The following is a 22,687-nucleotide window of genomic DNA, read 5'->3' on the forward strand; positions in this document are numbered from 1 at the left end:
ACTCCAGGTCTGATCGGCGCTTGTCGGTGTAACTCTTCTGTCGACTCTGAGAAGTCTGAAGCCTGCTCCAAACCTGCTGAATCCTCTCGGTCATCTTGAGCACCACTTCGGTGCTCCCCATGACCATCTGGTCAACCTCACCCCAACATATCGGAGTCCTGCACCTTCTCCTGTATAGCATCTCAAAATGAGGACGTTCAGTACTCGCGTAGTAGCTGTTGTTGTATGAGAACTCAGCCAAAGGAAGATAGGTATCCCAACTACCACCGATGTCTAGCACGCATGCCCGCAACATATCCTACAGAGTCTGGATGGTCCGCTTACTCTGACCATCTATCTGCGGGTAAAAAGCATTGCTAAAATGCAGACGAGTACCCAGCTCATCATGGAACTTCTTCCAGAACCTGGAAGTAAACCGTACATCTCTGTCTAAAATCACGGAGACCGACACTTCGTGCCGCACCACCACCTCTCGGATGTAGATATCGGCCAACTTCTCAGCCGAGATACTCTCCTGGATTGGTATGAAGTGGATGCTCTTGGTCAACCGATCCATAAAAAGACATATAGAATCCACTCCTCGTGCGGCCCTGGGAAGCTTGGTGATAAAATCCATCATGATATCTTCCCATTTCCACAATGGGATCTCCAACGGCTGCATCTTGCCGTGGGGCCTCTGGTGCTCGGCCTTGACCTTCCTGCAGGTCAAGCACCGCTCCACGTACCAAGCTATATCCTGCTTCATGCAAGGCCACCAATAGTCTAGACGAAGATACCTATACATCTTCGTTGCCCCCGTATGAATGGAGAATCGAGATTTGTGCGCCTCCTCCATCAGAACCTGGCGCACACCCCCAAGATATGGCACCCACACCCTACGATGTAGTGTCAACAATCCTCTACTGTCATAGTCGAAGGAGGAAACCTGTCCCACAATCCGCTCGCTTTTCCAATGTTCCTCCTTCATGGCCTCCTGCTGGGCCTCCCGAATCCGCTCCAACAGCGGAGTCACCACTATCATCCTTAGGCAGATATCTCGGATCGGCGCTGCCTTGCGGCTAAGCGCGTTAGCCACCACATTGGCTTTCCCCGGATGGTAAAGGATCTCACAACCATAATCCTTTACCACGTCAAGCCACCGACGCTGTCTCATGTTCAGATTCGGCTGGTCCATAAGATACCTCAGGCTCTTGTGGTCCGTGTAGATGGTACAACGAACCCCATAGAGGTAATGACGCCAAATCTTGAGGGCGAACACAACCGCCCCCAGCTCCAAATCATGTGTCGGGTAGTTCGCCTCGTGAGGCTTCAGCTGCCTCGAAGTGTAAGCAATAACGTGCCCTCTCTGCATCAACACTGCGCCCAACCCCGAGATGGACGCATCGCAGTACACAACAAAATCCTCCATGCCCTCTGGCAAGGCTAAGATTGGTGCCTCGCACAATCTCTGTCTCAACGTCTCGAATGCGGCCTGCTGCTCGGGCCCCTAACAAAAGGCCACAGCTTTCCTCGTTAGCCTGGTCAGGGGTACGACTATCTTGGACAAGTCTTGAATGAATCTTCGATAGTAGCCCGCCAATCCTAGGAAGCTCCGAATCTCGGATGGAGACCTCGGGTCCTCCCATCTCATCACGGCCTCTACCTTGGCCGGATCCACTGATATCCCGTCCTAGTTGACAAGGTGCCCCAGAAATTGCACCTCGTGCAACTAGAACTCACACTTGGAGAACTTAGCATATAAGCTCTCCTTCCTCAAAGTACTCAGAACCTCATGCAAGTGCTCCTCATGCGTCTTGGAATAAACCAAGATATCGTCAATGAAAACAATCACGGACCGATCCAACATCGGCCGGCACACGCGATTCATGAGATCCATAAACGCGGCAGGAGCATTGGTAAGCCTGAAAGGCATCACCACAAACTCATAATGAATATAGCGTGTCCGAAAAGCAGTCTTCTGCACATCCTCCTCTCTGACCCTCATCTGATGATACCCTGATCGCAAATCAATCTTGGAGAACCAAGATGCTCCCTGAAGCTGGTCGAAGAGGTCATCGATCCTCGAGAGTAGGTAACGGTTCTTCACCGTTACCTTATTCAGCTCCCGATAGTCTATACACATCCGATGCGACCCGTCTTTCTTCTTCACAAATTGAATCGGGGCTCCCAGGGTGAACTGCTCGGTCTAATGAATCCCTTGTCTAACAGCTCCTGTAGCTATGTTGACAACTTCTGCATATCAGGAGGAGCCAACCAATACGGTACCTTGGCTATCGGAGCCGCACCAGGGACTAGGTCGATCCTAAACTCCACCTGCCTCTTCGGAGGTATCCCAAGCAAATCCTCAGGGAATACATCCATAAACTCCCGCACCACGGGCACATGACCCACTGTCGCCTTACCTGCCTCCGAGGTGTCCATAACATAAGCGAAATACCCTGCGCAACCCTGCTGAAGGTAGCGCCTAGCTCTCGCTGCTGAACATACAGCTGGTCCTCGGATATGGCCTCTCGCCCTGAACTACCAACTCTCCCCCACTTGGGGTCCTGATCCGCACCAACTGATGTGCATAATCTATCACTGCCCCATTGGGGCTCAACCAATCCATGCCAATAATAACCTTGTTCCCTCGCAACGGTATGGGAACCAAGTCTACCAGGTAACGTTCCTCGAACAGCCTCAAAACACAATCTCGGTAGACCTCCGGTGCTTGCACTGATCGGTCGTCTGCAATCTCGACCTCTAGAGGGCAGTCCAACATGCCCGAAGACTCAGGAAACTTCTTGCTAAGTGCAAGAGAGACAAATGATCGGGTAGCACCCGAATCAAACAACACCTAAACTGGGATACCGTTCACATGGAACGATCCTAAACGCACATACACAGAGCACACATCAATATCATAACATCATACAAATAAATCAGAGGGAAAGACTCATACCCGTCACCACATCGGGTGCAGCGCGTGCCTCCTTGGCTGTCAGCTGAAATGCCCGGCTCCGAACCACTGGAGCCTCCGACTTGACCTTCCGGCCATCCATAGCCCGTGCTGTCGCTGATGGTGGAGTCATTGCCGGCGCTGCTGCTGTCAACCTGGGACAATTTGCCTTTTTATGCCCTTCTGATTGCAATGGAAACAAATCAGGTCTGATGTCTGAATCGCAGAAGTAGGGGCAGTACAATCTCTACCAAAATGCCCAACCTTGCCGCACTTATAGTAGCCTGAACCCGACCCAGTACGACAAACTCCCTCATGTGACCGACCGCATTTCCCACAGCGGTCCCGCCCTGACTGGCCTTTCGGCCTACCATCGGGTCCCTTGGGCTTCTTCCCCGAAGCCCCCATCGTTTTCCCCTCAACGGCCTTCCTCTTCCGTATGTGCTCCAAATCAATCTCTTTCTCCGTAGCCCTGACAATCATGGAATCCAGGGTAGGGCAAGCAGAGAAACTAACATGCTCCCGAAAATCAGCCCGTAACATGTCATGGTATTGGGTCCTCCTCATATCCTCATCCCCTGCATACTGGGGCACCAACAAGGCCCTCTCCCGGAACTTGGCGGTGATCTCCGCCACAGTCTCCATAGTCTGTCTTATATCCAAGAACTCTCTGGCCAGCTGCTGAAGCTCCACAGCTGGTGCAAACTCAGCCCTGAATCGGGTCACGAAATCTAACCATGTCATAGCCTCAATGGCTGGGGCTCCCAACGTATCGCCAATCAACTCCCACCAATCTCTGGCTCTATCCCTCAAACAACCGGCAGCGAAACGGACCTTCGAACCTTCCGGGCAGAAGCTCATCAGCTGCGCAGACTCGATGTCTGCGATCCATCTCCTAGCAGCAATGGGGTCCTTTACCCCATGAAAATCCAGCGCACCACTCCCACGGAAGTCCTTAAAGGACAATGTGCGTGTACCTACCTGGCTAGACGCCAGATCACTCCTGAATGCCCGGAGGCGATCCTCCATCAGCTCAATAATCCCCTACTTGATCGACCCGAAAATGACCAGGGTCGCCTCAAGGATACCTCTTGTGATCTCAAACGCGATGAACTCACGTAACCCATCATCGACATGCTCGGATCCCGCTCCCTCTCCCGAACCAGATCCTGATCCCCCTGCTCCATGACATGTGACCACCATTCTGAAAATAATAACACAATTGTCAGGATCATATATACCCCCGAAAGGCCTCACACACTCTCCAAGTTTCCAGGTTCCATCTCGGCCCTCCTTGCATCGAGTACGGATCCTCTGCTTTCAGTAGTACGGGCCCATACTACCTTCCATATATATGTGTACTTTCCTTAAGGATTGCTTTTACTTCACCAAGTCCCTTTCACCGATGCTCTTCCAACTGATCACATCCTAGGCTTCCCTAGGGAACTCTTCGACCTACTCCCCGCCATCAGCTGCATTAGGAGTCCTTACCGCGTCCCCCTAACTAGCTTGCGGATACTGTTACATATTCGTTCACTAGTTAGTCGAAGTTGGCCAGAACCCCCATAACACAAAGCAAGCAGCATTCGTGCGCTGAGTAACCAAACCAGGCATAACGTACACAGGCCATCCTACTGCTGACTAAACAGTCCTAGCATACAGCTCATACAAAAGGCATATAAGGCATCCTTCCTAGATCCTTAGCCCTAACTAGCATGCGATTCTCAGAATCATATATCAGGCACACAAGGCATCCGCCTAGATCCTTAGTCCTATTCTAGCATGCAGTTTTCTGAATCAAAACCATACAACATAACATAACAAGTATAGGTATCTTTGGGAGAACTTACTTGAGCCTGGCCGGTCGCACGCATCACACACTTCTTCTTTCTTAAAACTTCCCATTTTAGATTTTAGAAAACCATTTTCCTTGTAAAAATCTTTTAGTCCCTCGGTTTGAGTCCAGACTCCCCTGAGGGCGTGTCCGAATCCCTCAAACCAGGGCTCTGATACCAACTTGTAACATCCCAAATTTCGAGGCCAAAAATTTCATTTTTAAAATTTAACATGTAATAAAGCGTGTTACCAAAACATTGTCAAGTTACATTAATTATAAAACATAACGTTATGTCTCAAAACAATATCATCGGAAACAAAGAAAATCAGAGTACGATCCTAAAAAATCCAGTGCGGAAACCATGTGTGTGATGCGCCGCTACACCGCCGGCTCTTTCCCCTTTGACGAAGAGGTACCTGAAACCACAACTAAAACTATAAGCACGAAGATTAGTGAGTTCCCCCATCATACAACATAACATATAATATCATCAGTATCTTTCAACCGGTAACAACCATCGGTGTCTTTCAACCTGTAACAACCATCGGTATCTTTCAACTGGTAATCATCATCAGTATCTTTCACCTGGTAGCCTCATCAGTATCTTTCAACCGGTACTGGGGACTATCTCACCCCTTATCACTAGCATACAATAACGAGATATGAACATACAGTCAGTCATAACTGGGTACTGACCTACCCTACGGTCCTAGAGACCGATGTTAGAGAAAACTAACTCCTACTACACACAACATATCATACAACCATATCTCGTAACCAAAGCACATAACCAAACCAAGATAATTATCACGAAGACAATCATCTACTAAATACTCCTTTTTGGTGGGCCGACATTGTGGCCTTAGACCTACCCCCACTGGAAGTTAATTCACCTCGAAAGGCTGGCTGCTGAAAAGCTGATCCGCAAATGTCTGACTGTTGCTCCGGTGATCCCCCGACTATATTTCCATAAAACACTTAATCAAACATTGATACTATTCCCAGGGTAAAATGACTATTTTACCCCTGACCGATTCCAAACCAAAATCAAGTCAAAGTCAAAGTCAACTTCCAGTTGACCCGGCTCGCCGAGTTGGCTTGCCAACTTGTCGAGTCTATATCCAGTCGATTGTCCTTAGTCCCGTCTCTACCCGTCGAGTTAGGCATTGACTCGTCGAGTTCTCTTCCTAACTGATACTCAATGGTCCTTCATCTGAATCGCCGAGTTGTATGAACAACTCGTCGAGTTGATCTTCATCCGATGAACACTCTAGGCCGTGACTCGCCGAGTTGTATGAACAACTCATCGAGTCTGTTCTTGAGGCAAGAAGATTGCCTTGGACCCGCCGAGTCAGGGAATTGACTCGCCGAGTCCCTCCATTGTTGAGTCTGGCTTCCGACTCACTGAGTCCACCTATGGCTCACTGTTCTAGTCACATACTCGAAAAGGGGAAAAATCGGGGACTCGCGACTAGACTCGCCGAGTCCGAAGAACAACTCGCCGAGTCGCATACATGCAATCCCTATACACTCGATTCTGATTGAATCCAGTGCATTCTATTCATAGATCTGGGTTCCTAGGGCTCGATTAAAATGTAAAGCTTCCAACTTTACGTGTGTATAATCATCAATGGGGATTTTAAGGCTCAAAACACTCTAAAAGGGGTAGATCTAGGGCTTTCATGCAATATGGCCCCATAAAGGTATTAGATCTAGGCTTATGGAACTCGAACATAGCCAGATCTAGTAGCTATTCAACCCATGATGACCCCTATACTACTATCAAGCTTGGAAATGGTTCAAAGATAGCATTAATGGTGTTCTAATGGGGATTTGAGCATAGAAATAGAGTAGATCCGAATTGTACCTCAATGAACTTTGGATTAGGTCCTAGATCCTTGCTCTTCACCTTCTCTTTTGGTCTTTCCTTGCTTCTCTTCTTCAATCTTCAAGGAACAAACACAAAAACACTTCAAATCAAAAGTAGAGGGTTAGGGTTCGATATACGATGCTCTGACGGTGACGGAGACTAACTTGGGGCACATAAGGGGGGTTTAAATAGGGTGCAAACCCCTGAAATCAGGGTTTCTTCCAGGCTGGTGGACTCGCCGAGTCACCAACTTAAACGTGCTCAATATCCCGTCTCTACTCGGCGAGTCTAGCCTACGACTCGCCGAGTCCAAGGCTAAAAATGTAAATACTCAGATAAATCTTACATATCAGGAACCGGGTGCTACCCAAATCACATAAAAATAGGTCAAAGAAAACGAATATACAGAAGCACTACAAAGATTTTTGTGTTGGTTCAAGTTTTGTTCGACTATATTTCGAGGCAAAGTTATAATATTAAAACTTTATTATTTATATGATTGTTATACCATTAATAGAGTAGTTTAATAGTTTTAAATATGTTTCATAGATTAAAAAATTGGCCTACAAACATTCGTGTGTTTGAAACCGCTTTCGAAATGGATTTATGAGTAACAAAAAATAGTTCATTGTTACTGTATTTAGTTACGGTTTATGTATTTTTTATAATTCAAGACCAAACTTATTTAATTGGTTGATGATTTGAATTTTATTTGAGCAATTTTATATTTTTAATGACAAATTATCGTATTAACATCTCCATATAACACAAGTTGTATTTATAACTTAGTATAATGTTTGTGACTACAAAACAAGATATTATTTATATATTTGGGTGTTTAAAATTTAAAATAATTAAGTCTATGCACATTTATTTACCTAAATATTATATTTTAATACTTATCATCAAATTAATGACAAAAAATGCAGAAAACTCATGAATTTTTGAAATAACTATATAGTTCAATGTAGATAATTATCTCTTATTATGAGTTGTTATATACTTAATTTTTAATATATATACAAGGTTAAATACAAAACTTAAATTAAACTATTAAATAAATTTATAAATTATTCAAAAACTATATATATTTAATTATTTTTTAAGCTTTATATTGATTTGAAATCTAAATAATTCTTGAAGACCAAAAATGCATCATAGTTATTATATTTAGTTAAGTTTTATGTCTATTTTATAATTTAAGACCAAACTTATTTAAGCGGTTGATGATTTTGGTTGATGATTTTAATTTTTCTAATTTTGATATTACTAATAATAAATTATCATATTAACATCTTCGTATAACACAAGTTTTGATATTTATGAGTTAGTATAATTTTTGTGACTAAAATGGAGATATTATTTATATATTAGGACGTTTAAAATTTTAAAATAAATGTATGCACGTTTATTTACCTAAATGTTGCATTTTAATACTTATCGTCAAATTGATGGAAAAAATTACAAAAAAGCTCATGAACATTCGAAATAGCAATTATAAAAATAAAATCATATGGTTCAATGTAGATAATTATTTTTTATTATGAATTATTATATACTTCATTTTTATTATGTATACAGGCTAATTACAAAACATAGATTAAAGTATTACATAAATTTAAAAATTATCTGAAGACCATTTATATTTACATATTCAAATTAATATGTTATAATTTATGATGAGAAATTGAATATGTTTTAACTGATTTAATAATCAATTAAGTATTTAGTAAAAAGTTTTACAATTGAATTATTTGTATTTTTTTATTACTATAAAAATATCAATTGTTTGAGTAAACACACATAAATAAATAAATAGACAAATCATATAAAAAGTCACTGTGAAAACAGATATAAAAAGTATTTGAGAAACTTAAAGGTTTTTGTTGGTTCAAGGTTTTTGGTCACATTTTGTGAAAAATTACAATATTAAAACTTTTTTATTTGTACGTTTATTATGTACTATAAGAGTAACTTAACAGTTTTTGCAATGTTTCATTTTGAGCAGTAATATGACGAAAATAAATCTTCAAAGACATATCGAATAAAACTATTACATTTGTTAGGCAACAAAAAAAATTATAATATTATGTAAAAATTTGAAGAACTATAAGTGTTTGAGGTAATTATCGTGGAACCAAAATGGAGGAGATAAGATAACAACCATGTTTAAATGAACTTTTATATTTATAAGAATTATTATTTTATATTTAATGATAATACTTTAGTTATTTTTCATAACTTATATATTTGTTGTAATATTTAAACAATATAGTTTTATTACTACACAATGTTTGGGTATTCACCTAGTATGTTTATAAATAGACATATCCATATGAAAGTACAAACTAACTACTTTTACTAACCTGTACTTTCGGTTAGGAACATAATAGTCCATGTTATAATCTATGTACCGAAAGAGCATAATACTAACTACTTTGGTATTAAAACCCTTCACACCATACTTTATTTATAGATTTGATAAAAAAACTTCGGAAAAAACGTTAAGCTTCAAAATAGTCACAAATAATTTTGCACTCTACATTCTCCCCTTTGTGACAACTCATAGGACTTGTAAAGTCATCTACAATTATGAGCAATACTTAGTAAAGCTTTCCGGACAACCAACGAAGAAAAAAATTCTTCATTATCTCTTGTCTACTCTGTTTTGAGCTCATGTCACGTCTTGTAACATGAGCAATGAAATTCTAAAGGGTAGCCGTTAAAATCTCTCTGTATCATCAACTCTGAAAAATGATATTTTGGTTGAACATGTTTCTTTTTAACTAAGGTCTCGTTTGATAGTTACTGATTGAGAAAGTGCTGACTGAGAAAGGTCTGTTTGGGTAACAAATCCTGATTGGGTAAAAAATCATGTTGTTTGATTGTACATCTGACTGAATGTGCTGAGTGATGAAAAATGACCATTTTACCCTGCTGTTATATATATTGATGGATTAAATTGCTGAATAATTATAAAAACATACATATTATCATACAAAATCTAAATTACACACAAATAAAAAATGTCATACAAAATGTAAATTAAACATAAATAATTTAATATCCAAATAAAAACATAATGAAATTTAAAATAACATAATTTAATGTAAAGTAGGTGAAAGTAGTCGATTTGCAATCTGATCACGCAAAACATGCATATATTCAACGGCTTCTGGATCCCATTCTATGCCTTGTATGTTTTCTCTATCAATTCCCCCACCTTGGACGTCGGGAGTAACAATAGTGTCCTCCTCAAAATTTCTAAACAAGTCATCTTCTATATTGTATTTCTTTATAAAATTATGGACCGCGACACAAGCAATGACTATGTCTCTTTGCACTGTAAAAGGATAAGGAGCCATTTGTTTTAAGATTGAGAATCTCGCCTTCAATACACCATAAGCACGCTCAATAACATTTCTAAGTTGTGCATGAGCATGATTGAACCTTTCTTCTCTAGTTAAAGGTCTGCCTCTTCGAAAATCTGCTAACCAATACCTAGTATTGCGGTATGGAGCCATAAACCCACGAGTGTTTGTATATGCAGCATCAGAAAGGTAATATTTATCTGCAAAAGAATGTGACACATTATATAATGACACGTATTATATAAAGAAGATAGATAATAAAAATTATGTAAACATTACAAACCTGGTGGAGGAAATGGAAATCCAGAAGTCGAATTGAATGCAACTTCTTTCAAAACTCTTGAATCATGTGCTATACCCTCCCATCCAGCCCAAACAAAGGTGAATATCATATCAAAATCACAAATTCCTATTACATTTTGAAAACATTCTCCTTTTCCTCTTCCTCTATATCGAGTTTGTTGATCAACAGGTACAACCGCATGTACAAGAGTTCCATCTAATGCACCAATTGCTCCGGAAAAATTATTTTTTAACCGTCTATGTCGTTCCGAGTTATGTCTTGTTGGGTTAGGAGTTGTTGGTACTATAATTCTTTTGCAAAACACATCATTGCTGTTAGGACCTCGTGAAAACATTGATGAATCGTTTGTGTGGAGTGATGAAGTCTTCCCTTAACCGCGCGAAAACGTTCATTATGTCCTATAACATGTAAGAAGACAGCCATCTTCTCTTTGATAAGTTATAAACAAAATTGAAGATCGATTAGATCTTTATAACAGGTAAAGTGATGAATACGAAAACTGTAAATAACACAAGTATGGATCAAATTATGTCGAATGATTAGATCAAACAATCCTCAGCAGAGCTCGACTAAGAACTTCCGCTGTAGAGGATTTAGGGTTACAAGAACGATAAACTTTTGAATAATACTGTGATCGATCTATTCTATCGTTTTCCTAAGATGGATGCAAGCACCTATATTTATAATAAAACCTACTAAACTCACGGATGGACAGGCCCATACCGGAGATACAAAAACGGACTAGCTAACGAGCCCAATAGACGCAACATACAAAACACGACCCAACAATCTCCCCCTTTGCGTCAAATTGGAGCGAGACTACTTCTTCTTCTTGCTTGGGCCAGCAGCAAGATCTTTCTTCGTAGTATCAAACAGACGAGAGATTAGCGCGAGAATGGTCTGTCTGAACCGAATGTACCATTAAATCATGTCATCGAAGTACTTGACATCATCCGATGAGTTCTGCTTGCATATGTGGATGATCCCCAATACATGCTCCAAACAAGCAGTGGTGTAGAGGTGTTTGTCAGCCAAGGCAAAAAGACATTTCTGTCCTTCGTTCCTGGTGAACATGACCGAATTCCTTCTCGAGTCAATTTTCCCCATCTGCATTTGGTTGAGATCACTGGCTGAGCCAACAGGAGATATGGTTGGTTTCTTCTTAAATACACTTGCAATCTCCTGATCCATCAGTGCAACTTCCATGATGTAGCACACGAGCATCCTCTTGAAATGGTTGATGATCGGACCGTATTCAGCTTCGTTGGTGAGTAGGATGTTGTGCAATATAATCCAATCATGGGGATTAAGGTTGGGTAGATCTGCAAGAGAAATTGCATGTTCAGTTTTGGCAGATCCCCGAAGTACCTTGAACCGAATGTTGATGAAGGTCCCTTCACTATACGGCTTCAAGACCCGAACGTTGACAATTTTCTGAGCGCTCCAAGTCTGATATTGGGGTTGAGCAGCCTTCAGATAAAAATCAATTAAGTCTCGATCAACCTGTGGATGAGGATGAGGGAACTCTGCAACGTTGGAAAAGGCATGAAAGATGAACGCCTTTCGGGTCAGTGGCATGTCGAACTGAGAGTCGACAGTATTGGAACAATCAAGAGAGATTACAGGTTCTAGCCACAAGATACTCGGTGTGTCGATGGCTTCTTTTATCATCCTCTCGAGAGTCCAGGAAGGAAAAAGAGTTTTCCTACTCTCAAGAAGGTCGTGGGCTTCCTTCTGTTTTCTTTCTGCTTCTTCAGCCTCTCTCGCCACACGAGCACTGATATCAGCCTCATCGTTTCGACTTTTTCGCTTCAATAAATCAGCGATAGTCTCTTTATCTTCATCTTCATCCTCCTCAGCAATCTTCTTGCCTTTGTCTTTCACACTAGAACCGGAGGCTTGGCCTACTGGAGGAGGTTCGGTTGTGTGAGTTGCCTTTGAGGTAGGAGGTGGTTGAGACATTGACTCCTTTTCTCCCCCTTGTTTCGAAATGGACACGAAATCAAGTAGCCCTTCGATTTTGCTGAGCAGGGCAAGGGCGGGAGCGAGCTTCTCTGCAAGGTCACGCCTCACAGTGTAGTTAAGAATGGGATCATGTGCTTCGAGAATGTTGGAGATGGCATTGTGGACATCCGAAACGCACGACCTTATCACCTCCCTTTCGGACCGAAGAGAGTCAATCTCCTGTTGAGAGTTGGAGAGTTGAACACTCTTGACCTTCAGAGTGGTGGTCTTCCTGGCTAGAGCATCCATGAGAGAGTTCTCAGCAGCCAAATCTTCTTGTAGCTTCGAGAGACGCTCGTCAATGGTGGTGCGAAAGGCTGAGTTGTCGTCTGAAAGCGTTTGACGAAACGAAGCAAAGGATTTCAACTCAGTGGAGACCGATGTTGCCAGTTGTTGAATGATAGGTTCCAACGTAGTCTTAGCAGCATTTGCACTCTCCTGTAAAGACTTTAACAGGGAAGAGGCAAGGGTTATGTTTGTGAAACGAATGTGATGGAGAAATGCAATTTAGATGGTGTAAGAAATCAAAGTACCTCTGCTGTGAAAAATAGGACCAAGCAGAAAACTCTTATCTCATGTGAGAAGAGAGTTAGGTAGCTCATGATTAGAATAAATATGATAGCCTAATTGGGAAGACAAGGTTTGTGTATACCAAGTCATTAAGGCTAATATTCAGAATCAGGTGAGGCTTTGGACACATACAACAACATGCTTCTAGGGACACTTAGCTAAGTCAACAATTTCCCCATAAACGAACACACAAATAAAATGAAAGCCAAAAAGAAAATAAAGAACATAATATTTTTGGAGTTTTTGAATGTATAAAGAAAATATTTTTGGAATTTTTGATAATATAAAACAAAAAAAATAATAAATAAAAGAAAATAAGACATAAAAAAAATACACAGAGAAAAAAAACTTGGAAGTTTTGATAATAAGAAAAATTAAGACAAACAAAACAAAAAAAATTTTGAAACCGAACCCGAGCGTTCGGTTGATTTCGGTTGTGAAAAAAATTGGAACCGAACCCGAGCGTTCGGTCTATTTCGGGTAAGAAAAATTTTGGAAACGAACCCGAACGTTCGGTATATTTCGGTTACCAAAGAAAATAGGTTTTTTTTTTTTTTTTTTTTTTTTTTTTTTTTTTTTTTTAAAGAATAACTTTGACAATAAGATAAATGAATTTAGAACAAATATACATAAGATCTACAACCAAGAAAACTACCTTTGATTGATGAGCGAAAAGCAGATTAATCAACTGAACCCGAGCGTTCGGTTCATTTCGGTACATTAGTACAAGACCCGAACCCGAACGTTCGGTCTATTTCGCTTCTTACTTTTGAGTTTGAGAGGTAATTTTTGGTATTGACTCCGATTCCATCATACCTAGCCCTTGTAGAATTTTGTTGAATGATGCTTCAGGAAGAGCTTTGGTGAAGATGTCAGCCAGTTGATCAGTGGTTCGAACAAAATGAATTTCGACGTTCCCATCTTCCACATGATGTTTAATGAAGTGATATCTCAGTGCTATGTGCTTAGTCTTGGAGTGTTGCACTGGGTTATGACAGATCCTAATTGCACTTTCAGAGTCACAATCTAGTGGGATCTTTTTCATATTGAGTCCATAGTCCCGGAGTTGACTTTGGATCCAAATCACTTGAGAAGTACAAGAGGCAGCTGCAATATATTCTGCTTCAGTTGTAGACAAAGACACACAAGTCTGTTTCTTTGATTGCCAGCTTACCAACTTTCCGTCAAGGAATTGGCAGCCTCCCGTGGTGCTTTTCCTGTCTAGTCCACAACCTCCAAGGTCTGCATCTGAGTAGGCTTGAACGAAGAAGCCTGAGTTGGATGGATACCATAGGCCTAAAGAGGTAGTTTGCTTGAGATATCGAAGTATGTTCTTCACTGCAAGCATATGAGGTTCACGTGGATTCGCCTGAAATCTAGCACAGTAACAAACAAAGAACATCATATCAGGCCTGCTAGCAGTGAGATACATCAGAGAACCGATCATCTGGCGATATAGCGTAATATCAACTGCTGGCTTAACTAAGGATGGAGTGAGCTTGGTGCCGAATGCCATTGGAACTTTAACCTTTGAATCTCCCATCATGCCAAATTTTGCAACGAGAGTCTTCGTGTAAGCTTCCTGATTAATAAAGATGCCTTCTGGTCCCTGTCTAATATTTAAACCAAGGAAAAAGTTAATTGGACCCATTGAGCTCATTTCAAATTTAGTCTCCATCAGCTTTCTGAATTCAGCCGTTAAGCTAGGATTCGATGAGCCAAAGATGATATCATCGACATAAATTTGAACAATCATAAGGTGGTTACCTTCCTTCTTACGAAAGAAGGTTGGGTCAACCGAACCTTGTTTGAATTTGGACATCTTTAAAAACTTGGTTAGCGTTTCATACCAGGCTCTCAGAGCTTGTTTCAGTCCATATACGGCTTTGTCCAAAATGTAACAATGATTGGGGTACCTTTCATTGAAGAATCCGGGAGGTTGCTCCATGTACACCGTTTCTTCAAGTTCTCCATTTAGAAATGCGCACTTGACATCCATTTGGTAGACCTCAAAGTTTTTGTGTGCAGCATAGGCAAGAAATATTCTAACGGATTCCAGCCTGGCAACAGGAGCAAAAGTTTCTTCATAGTCGATGCCTTCCTCCTGACAATATCCTTTCACCACCAGACGGGCTTTGTTTCGTATCACGTTGCCTTCCTTGTCCATCTTATTTCTGAAGACCCATTTGAGACCAACAACTGAGGCATCTTGAGGAGTTGGAATTAGACGCCAAACTTTATTCCTTTCGAATTCATTCAGTTCGTCTTGCATAGCTTGAACCCAATCAGAGTGATCAAGAGCAGTGTTAACTGTCTTTGGTTCAACTTTTGAGACGAAGGAGTTAAACATACAAAATTCTACTTTTGAAAATAAGGAAGTTTGTTTTGCCTTAAGTTGTGATCGGGTCAGGAACTTTTCAGAGACATTACCGACAACCTGGGAAACAGGATGATCTCTGGTCCATTTGACAAGAGGAGGGTAATTTGGATCATAAGATGGATCCAATTCAGCGTTTACCATCTCTTCTGGTTCAGATTGACTTTCATCATCATAGAGCATATCGGTATTCTCCCCCTCGACAGATAAGCTTTCAGGTAGGTCTTGAGTTTCCTGAGCTACAGGGGTTTCGGGTGGTGTCGAGCTTTCGGGTGTTGACACACCTTTGGGTGGTGTGGCACTTTCGGGTGTTGAAGTGTGTTCGGGAGTAGCTTGAGAACTGTTCTCCCCCTCAACATGTGAGCTCGGCTGTGATGAAGAAGATGAATCCTCCCCCTCAACTGAAGCATTGTGCTGTGGAGGTTCATTGGAACATGATCCTCCTTCATTCATTTGCTTTGCAGCATCTTCGACAAGATGCTTCAGATGATCTACTTTGTTGTCTGCTGCACTGGCTTCCGAGAGAGTGGCCTTCTCTGGTTCATCGAATAACTCGACAAACTTCTCAAATAGGTTTGCGATCGAGGCTGTGACTTGGCCTGTTTGAGGAAAGATTTCTCCAGCTGTGTCTTCGTTGGCCTTTAGCTTTTTGACATAGTTATCATCAAAAGTCACATAGTAAGTTTCTTCTATTTTCCTCGAGCGCTTGTTTAATACCCTGTAGGCTTTCGAAGTGAGAGAATAGCCCAAAAATATCCCTTCATCGGCTTTGACATCGAACTTGTTACGATGTTCTTTAGAATTGAAGATGAAGCACCGTGAGCCGAATACATGGAAAAATCTGACATTTGGCTTCCTGTTGTTGATGATCTCATATGGAGTGAGAGTGAATCGCTTATTGAGATATGACCTGTTCTGCATAAAACATGCAACAACAATAGCATCAGCCCAAAAATATATAGGTAAAGAAGCAAAACTTAGCATGGTTCGGGCCGCCTCACACAAAGATCGGTTTCGTCTTTCGACAATCCCGTTTTGTTGAGGGGTGTAGGGAGCTGAGAAGTTGTGACTGGTTCCTTTTTCTGCCAAGAATTCTTCGAATTCTTTATTTTTGAACTCCAGCCCATTATCGCTCCTGATGTTGCGAACGACTTTCTTCAGCTGTACCTCAACCTGCTTGATAAACATCTTTAGCTTCAGGGCCGCTTCAGATTTGTGCTTCAGAAAGAACACCCATGTAAAGCGCGAAAAGTCATCAACAATGACAAGAATATACTTGCTACTGCCGATACTTTCGATAGATGATGGACCACACAAATCAATGTGAATTAATTCTAGTGGTTCAACAACTTTAGTGTTTACAATAGATGGGTGACTTTGACGACTCTGCTTCCCCATTTCACAAGCAGCACATAAATGTTCTTGATCGTATTTGAGCAATGGTAGACCTCGAACATGACCTCCAGTGACGAATTTCTTGATATCCTTAAAGTTGAGATGAGAGAGCCTTCGGTGCCACAGCCAGCTTTCGTCAGATTGTGCTTTTGATAACAGGCAGATAGTTGGATTCCCTTTGATGGGTTTGAGGTTTAGGGGAAACATTTCACCTTTGCGCTCTGATTTGAGAATCACTCTTTTCGTTTTCTTCTCAATTGTTTCCGAACCCTCATCATCGAATGAGACCTTGAGACCGGTACCTCCAACAAGCTGAGATACACTAATAAGGTTGTGCTGTAGTCCCTCAACGTATGCGACCTTCCTAATCATAAAATCACCATTTGTTATCATTCCATAGCCTTTTATTGTTCCGAATGAGTTGTTCCCGAACTTGACATTTCCACCGTTTGAAAGAGACCGAAATTCCCTCAGCTCTTCCTTCCTTCCTGTCATGTGACGCGAGCAGCCACTGTCAATATACCATTCTTCGTCAAACTGCTCGTCACTGATAACCTGCAAAAATTAAGCAGATTTAAGAACCCAAAGTTTCTTGGGTCCATGTGAGCCTTTCACAGGAACAGAAATAGTAAGAGAGATGTCAACAAGATATGTTCTTTTTATTAACGTTGTTTCATCTTTTTTTTAATGGTGAAAACCTTAATTTTATTGGGATTTGTTGCTTTCGGTTTGGATTCTGGTTTAGGTATTTGAATTTTGGGACGATTTTGATTTGTTTCGACTGATGAAACCTTCGATTTTCCTTTCAGATCTGTTGAAGATTTAGGTTTTTGAGTGCGAACAGAATTGAATTTAGAATGTGGTTTAGAGGAATTGGAAGAATTAGTTGAAGTAGAAGGAGAGTATTTAGACTGAGATGTTTTCTTGACTTGAGGTTCTAAGTGACCCTTTTGTTTTTGATCATTAGTGGGACCGAACCTAGAACTTTGGTTGCTCTTGCTCTCAGAACCGAAATTATGCTTTCGGTAGCTTGTGTTTTCTGAACCGAACCTTTGCCTTCAGTTTTCATATTTTTCAGAACCGAACGTATCCTTTCGGTTGTTATGACCCTCAGAACCGAACCTCTCCCTTCGGTTGTTATTACTTTCTTGCGCTCTAACAATACTTTTCCCTGACTTTAAATTTCTGTCATGATAAGAGAAATGGGCGTTTTGAGATTGCCAAAACTGTTTTCTTTCAGAGAGATTCTTCTTGTATCTCTGATTCCTTTGCTGTTTTTGATTTTTCACCTGCATCGGCTGACGATGGATATTCGCTTTTTGTTTTTGCTTTATGTCAGCTGGTTCACTTTGAACTGATGATGTTTCGCTTGAAGGAGTGACTTCTTTTGCAGAAACTCCTTTTTCTTCCGGAACATCTTTTGTACCACTAGTACTTGGCACGTCGAAGCTATCAGGCTTGTTCAAAGGCTCTGGCACATATCTGCCTTTGGTTTTCCATGACGTCCTTTCTGATAGAGAAACAGTTTCTTCAGCATTGTCGATAGGAGCGGACCAGAAGAACTCATCACAACCATCAGCATTATCTTCGTTTACTATGGCTGTGAGTTCGGCTGTCTGATGTTCGGTTACACCTGTGACCTTATACACCTGATTTGGAGTCGTTCTTACCTTTTGGTACACGACAGCCTTTTCCTCAAGGATCGGGGACTTTTGCTGGGACAGGCGAGCAAACTCCACATAATTTTCTGAAATAAGATTTTTGTGGTTTTCGGGTTCGCTCTTGACAAACTCAGAACAGTCATTAAGCTCAGATGCATTTTCAACATCAATTTTATTTTCTGAGCTCAAGTTGGTACTCAATGAGTCAAACTTTTGTATGGTTTCGGTCCTTAGTTTTAGTTTTTCATTTTCATCCAAAAGATTTTTCAGCATGTCCTTATGGTCCTTGGACTTTATAAAAGATTCGATTTTGTCCAGACCATACATATATGTCGGATTTACATCCTCAGATGAAACTACACTTTCACAATTATATGCTTCAGCATCGATTTCATCCTCCTTAAACTCAAGGAAGGGCAAAATCATGCGATGAATTTTCTGCCCTATTTTACAGTTCAAATGAAGTTGAGTGATATTAGTGTAGAGACGCTTAGCAATTAAACAAAAGACATTTCTCTGTTTTAAAAGTTTCAAATTGTCTCTTTGTAAATAAATGTTTTCGTCCTTGGTTTTGATTAACTCCGACTCCTTCAACTCGATCCACATCCTCCGTTCCTCACTCTTTGAAGACACCCTGCTTATTTGGTCAGTTAGGTTAGAATTGGTGACCCGAGTTTGAGTTAAACTACTGTCTAGATGAGAGATTCTTGAATTTACATTTTTTAGTTCTTTTTCGTATGAACTTTGTGGGACTTTGAATGAAACAAAAATAGATTGTACCTTCTTGATTAATTCATCAAGTTCGTTAAACTGCACACTGAGAGGTTTTGCTGGGAAGCACAAGTCTTCTTGCTCCTTTGTATCTTCATTCCCGCCATCTGCATTGTATCCCCTCATCTGAGATACATCTGACACCATCAAGCACATGCCACCGCTCCCTTCATCTTTCGCAACAAAAGCCTTTCCATGAGAAGGCTTCCTTACTTCATCATCCTCAGCGTCGGTTGACTAGACCTCCACGCCACCGAACTCATCATCTGCTACCAAACCCTGCACAATTAAAGCATTCATTGAAGGGTTAGTGACAACTTTCTTCTTCCTGATCTCTTCCAGCTTTTTCATTAACAAAGCTTCTTCATCTTTCTCCTCATCCTTTTCTGCCATTTTCTTGAGGACACAATCTTTTTCATAGTGGTTCTATCCTCCACAATAATAGCAGCTCACACCCAAATCTCCTTCAGCTTTCGGTTCCTTCTTTGGTTCTTCTGCCTTCGGTTCTTCCCTGACCTTTTCAGAACTATAATTTCCCTGCCAATTTCGGTTCTTATTGGTAGGAAACCTTTTCTTGATGAACCTCTTGGGGTTTGACACCATCATTGCATAATCTTCAGAGGTAAGGTCATAGTCCTCCAAGTTGAGGTCTTCATCTTCCATCACCCCTTTGCTTTTAGACAGAAGAGCCAATGATCCCAAGCTAGAAACCACATTTTTGTCCTGCAAGACAATCTTTTCTTGGGATTTCAAAATCCCTACCAGCTTTGCCAATGAGTAAGATTTGAATTGCTCATGTGCTTTAACAGTGGACACAACAGCTCTCCACTCAGATCTAAGACCGTTTAAAAATGTAACCTTTTGTTCAATCAACTTCCTTTCAATATCATGTTTAATCATCTTGCTAAGAAGATGATTGAAGCGATCGAACGTTTGAGTTACAGTTTCTTCAGGACCCTGCTTGAATTCACCAAACTCGGACAAGAGTAAGGTTTGAATGGAATGCTCGAGATCTTCGTCTGTGGAATATAACTCTCGCAACCTATCCCATATTTCTTTAGTAGTGCTGCACGAACTCACCAGCCTGAAAGTATCAGATTGAAGAGCGAATCTGATTAGTCTCAATGCTTTAATATTGCACTGAAACTTATCTTTTTCGTCTTGGGCAATATCTTTAACGTCTTTCAATAGATCATTATACTCTTTCTGAGTTTTAATGATCCTTGGAGTTGCTGAATGAGCGAATGGTCCAGACACGATGGCTTCCCAGATGAGATATCCGTTGTCCTCAGATCCAATAACATAATCTTCAAAGTGATGTGCCCAGACTTCGTAATCCTGGGTGTAAAGGATGGGAATCTTCGTCGTTGATCCAATGCTGTTTGAGATGTTAATGGGATTTGATTGTGACTCGTCCATGGTAGATCGAATAACCTGTTTAAAAGATCAGACTTGTAATATATTAAATTAGGGCAAAACGAATAAATGCTGAGTTACATCAATTATGGGATGACGGCTCAATAAATATTGATTAATGCGGAATAACCCTAATCGCAACCTTTTTCACAGAAAAGATGTGTATGAATTACACAGCCTCCTGCTCTGATACCAATTGATAAGTTATAAACAAACTTGATGATCGATTAGATATTTATAACAGGTAAAGTGATGAACACGAAAACTGTAAATAACACAAGTATGGATCAAATTATGTCGAATGATTAGATCAAACAATCCTCAGCAGAGCTCGACTAAGAACTTCCGCTATAGAGGATTTAGGGTTACAAGAACGATAAACTTCTGAATAATACTGTGATCGATCTATTCTATCGTTTTCCTAAGATGCATGCAAGCACCTATATTTATAATAAACCATACTAAACTCACGGATGGACAGGCCCATACCGGAGATACAAAAACGGACTAGCTAACGAGCCCAATAGACGCAACATACAAAACACGACCCAACACTCTTCAATGCGTATTGTCCTACTAGATTGCAACCAATTTTTTTGGGTATAATGGTTGCATAATAATGCAAATGCCTCTTGTGTAAGACGCATCATATCGAAACATTGTGTAGGGTCTCCGTACATCAAATCTTATGTATATGCATACCCGCTTGAATCGTTATCTCTAATTCTATGAATTCTGATTAGTCTGCGCCGGTTTGACCTCAACCAATAAAACACAAGTAAAAGAAAAGCTACAACTTCACCATCAGAAACCATACTTGATCTGTTACAAACAATTAGGTAACATGTTAAAGTAAAAAAAAAAAATAATGCACCAAAAAAATCAATAAATAACATCAAAAGTAACAAAAGTCATATAATAAACGTTATATAACAAAATAATAGTAAACCCAAAATTCATCAAACATAGGATCCAAAAAACTAGTAAACATCATCCAAAAAAGTCATCAAACATAGGATCCAGAAAACTAGTAAACATCATAAAAAAAAACTAGTATCCAAACTTTTCTACCCGCACCTATCAAAGGTAACCATACTTCCTACCCGCACCCATCACCCACGACTCACAACTACTATGCGAAAGTCGTAACCAAACTTTTCGAACATCAGCACTTTCACCAAATAGTAAAAGAGTGGTCTTGTGTCTTTCATCTTCTTCTCCCCATTCCATTTTGTTCAATTTCTCGATACACGCATCAACATCCTTATTCATTTCACTTTTTTCAATTCTTTCATTTTTTTTCCACTAACGACCTTGCAAGCTTGACAATCTCCTCTTCAACTTCTAATGCCCTTTCATCTCTTTTTTTTTTCCACCAACTCTTTTGTTTCCACCAACTTCCTAATTTTTTGAACGCCCCGAAGATTCTTCACTTGCACCTACGTGTTGTGTTGAGGTTTCCATTGGAACATCATCATCAAAATCATGGGGACTAAACTCTTCTACAGGATGAGGGAGTGTAGAAGATGGCCCCCAACTTTGAAATCCGGTTGATGTCGACCCTTAAAATAGTTGGGTGCATAGATCAGGGAACAATAGGGGTTTAGTTTTCAATGACAACACGAACTTGTTCAACTGTTTACAATTTTTATAAATATTAGTATATGTTATAAAAATAATCATAATAGTATTGATTAAAAAAATAAATTTAATCAAATAGTATATGTTATAAAAATAATCATAATAGTATTGATTAAAAAAATTAGGCCTGACAATCGTATCGTGTTCGGGATGGCATGTCGCGGGTTGGCGGGTCAAAATATGCCAACCCAAACACGACCCATTTAAATATACAGGTCATAGGTTGGCGTGTCACGGGTTGGCGGGTTTGGAACATAAACCCATATATGACCCACGAACCCATTTATTTATATGGGTTCACAGGTTGGCGGGTTTGTGGGTTAGATTTGGGTTCGTGGGTTAGATTCCATAAATAAAATTAATAATTAAACATGAATAAATTCTTGATGGTTGATGCAAACATATCTAAATTTAGACACTTAACTACTTAAGTCTTAAAGTCTTAAACATCCAAATGAAAATTAAAAACATTCATAGAAACATGTTTAATGCCTCAATCGCTCATACAGCCATACACCGATACACCATTTGA

The 22,687-nt window shown here is 40.5% G+C and overlaps 1 protein-coding gene across 1 annotated transcript; it reads right to left on the reverse strand.

Moving 5' to 3' along the window:
- Positions 1 to 9,749: 9,749 nt before the first annotated feature.
- LOC145064216 (uncharacterized) lies at positions 9,750 to 10,408 on the reverse strand. The gene is made up of 3 exons (XM_079011703.1): positions 10,300 to 10,408; positions 10,035 to 10,216; positions 9,750 to 9,938 (listed from the first exon to the last, which is right to left on the reverse strand). The coding sequence occupies exons 1-3, from the start codon at positions 10,406 to 10,408 to the stop codon at positions 9,750 to 9,752; spliced, it is 480 nt and encodes a 159-aa protein (XP_078867829.1).
- Between the last annotated feature and the right edge of the window lie 12,279 nt (positions 10,409 to 22,687).

The sequence above is a fragment of the Lactuca serriola genome, chromosome 7, assembly GCF_051521515.1.
Source record: "Lactuca serriola cultivar US96UC23 chromosome 7, Lser_US96UC23_V15, whole genome shotgun sequence".
Lineage (NCBI taxonomy): Eukaryota > Viridiplantae > Streptophyta > Magnoliopsida > Asterales > Asteraceae > Lactuca > Lactuca serriola.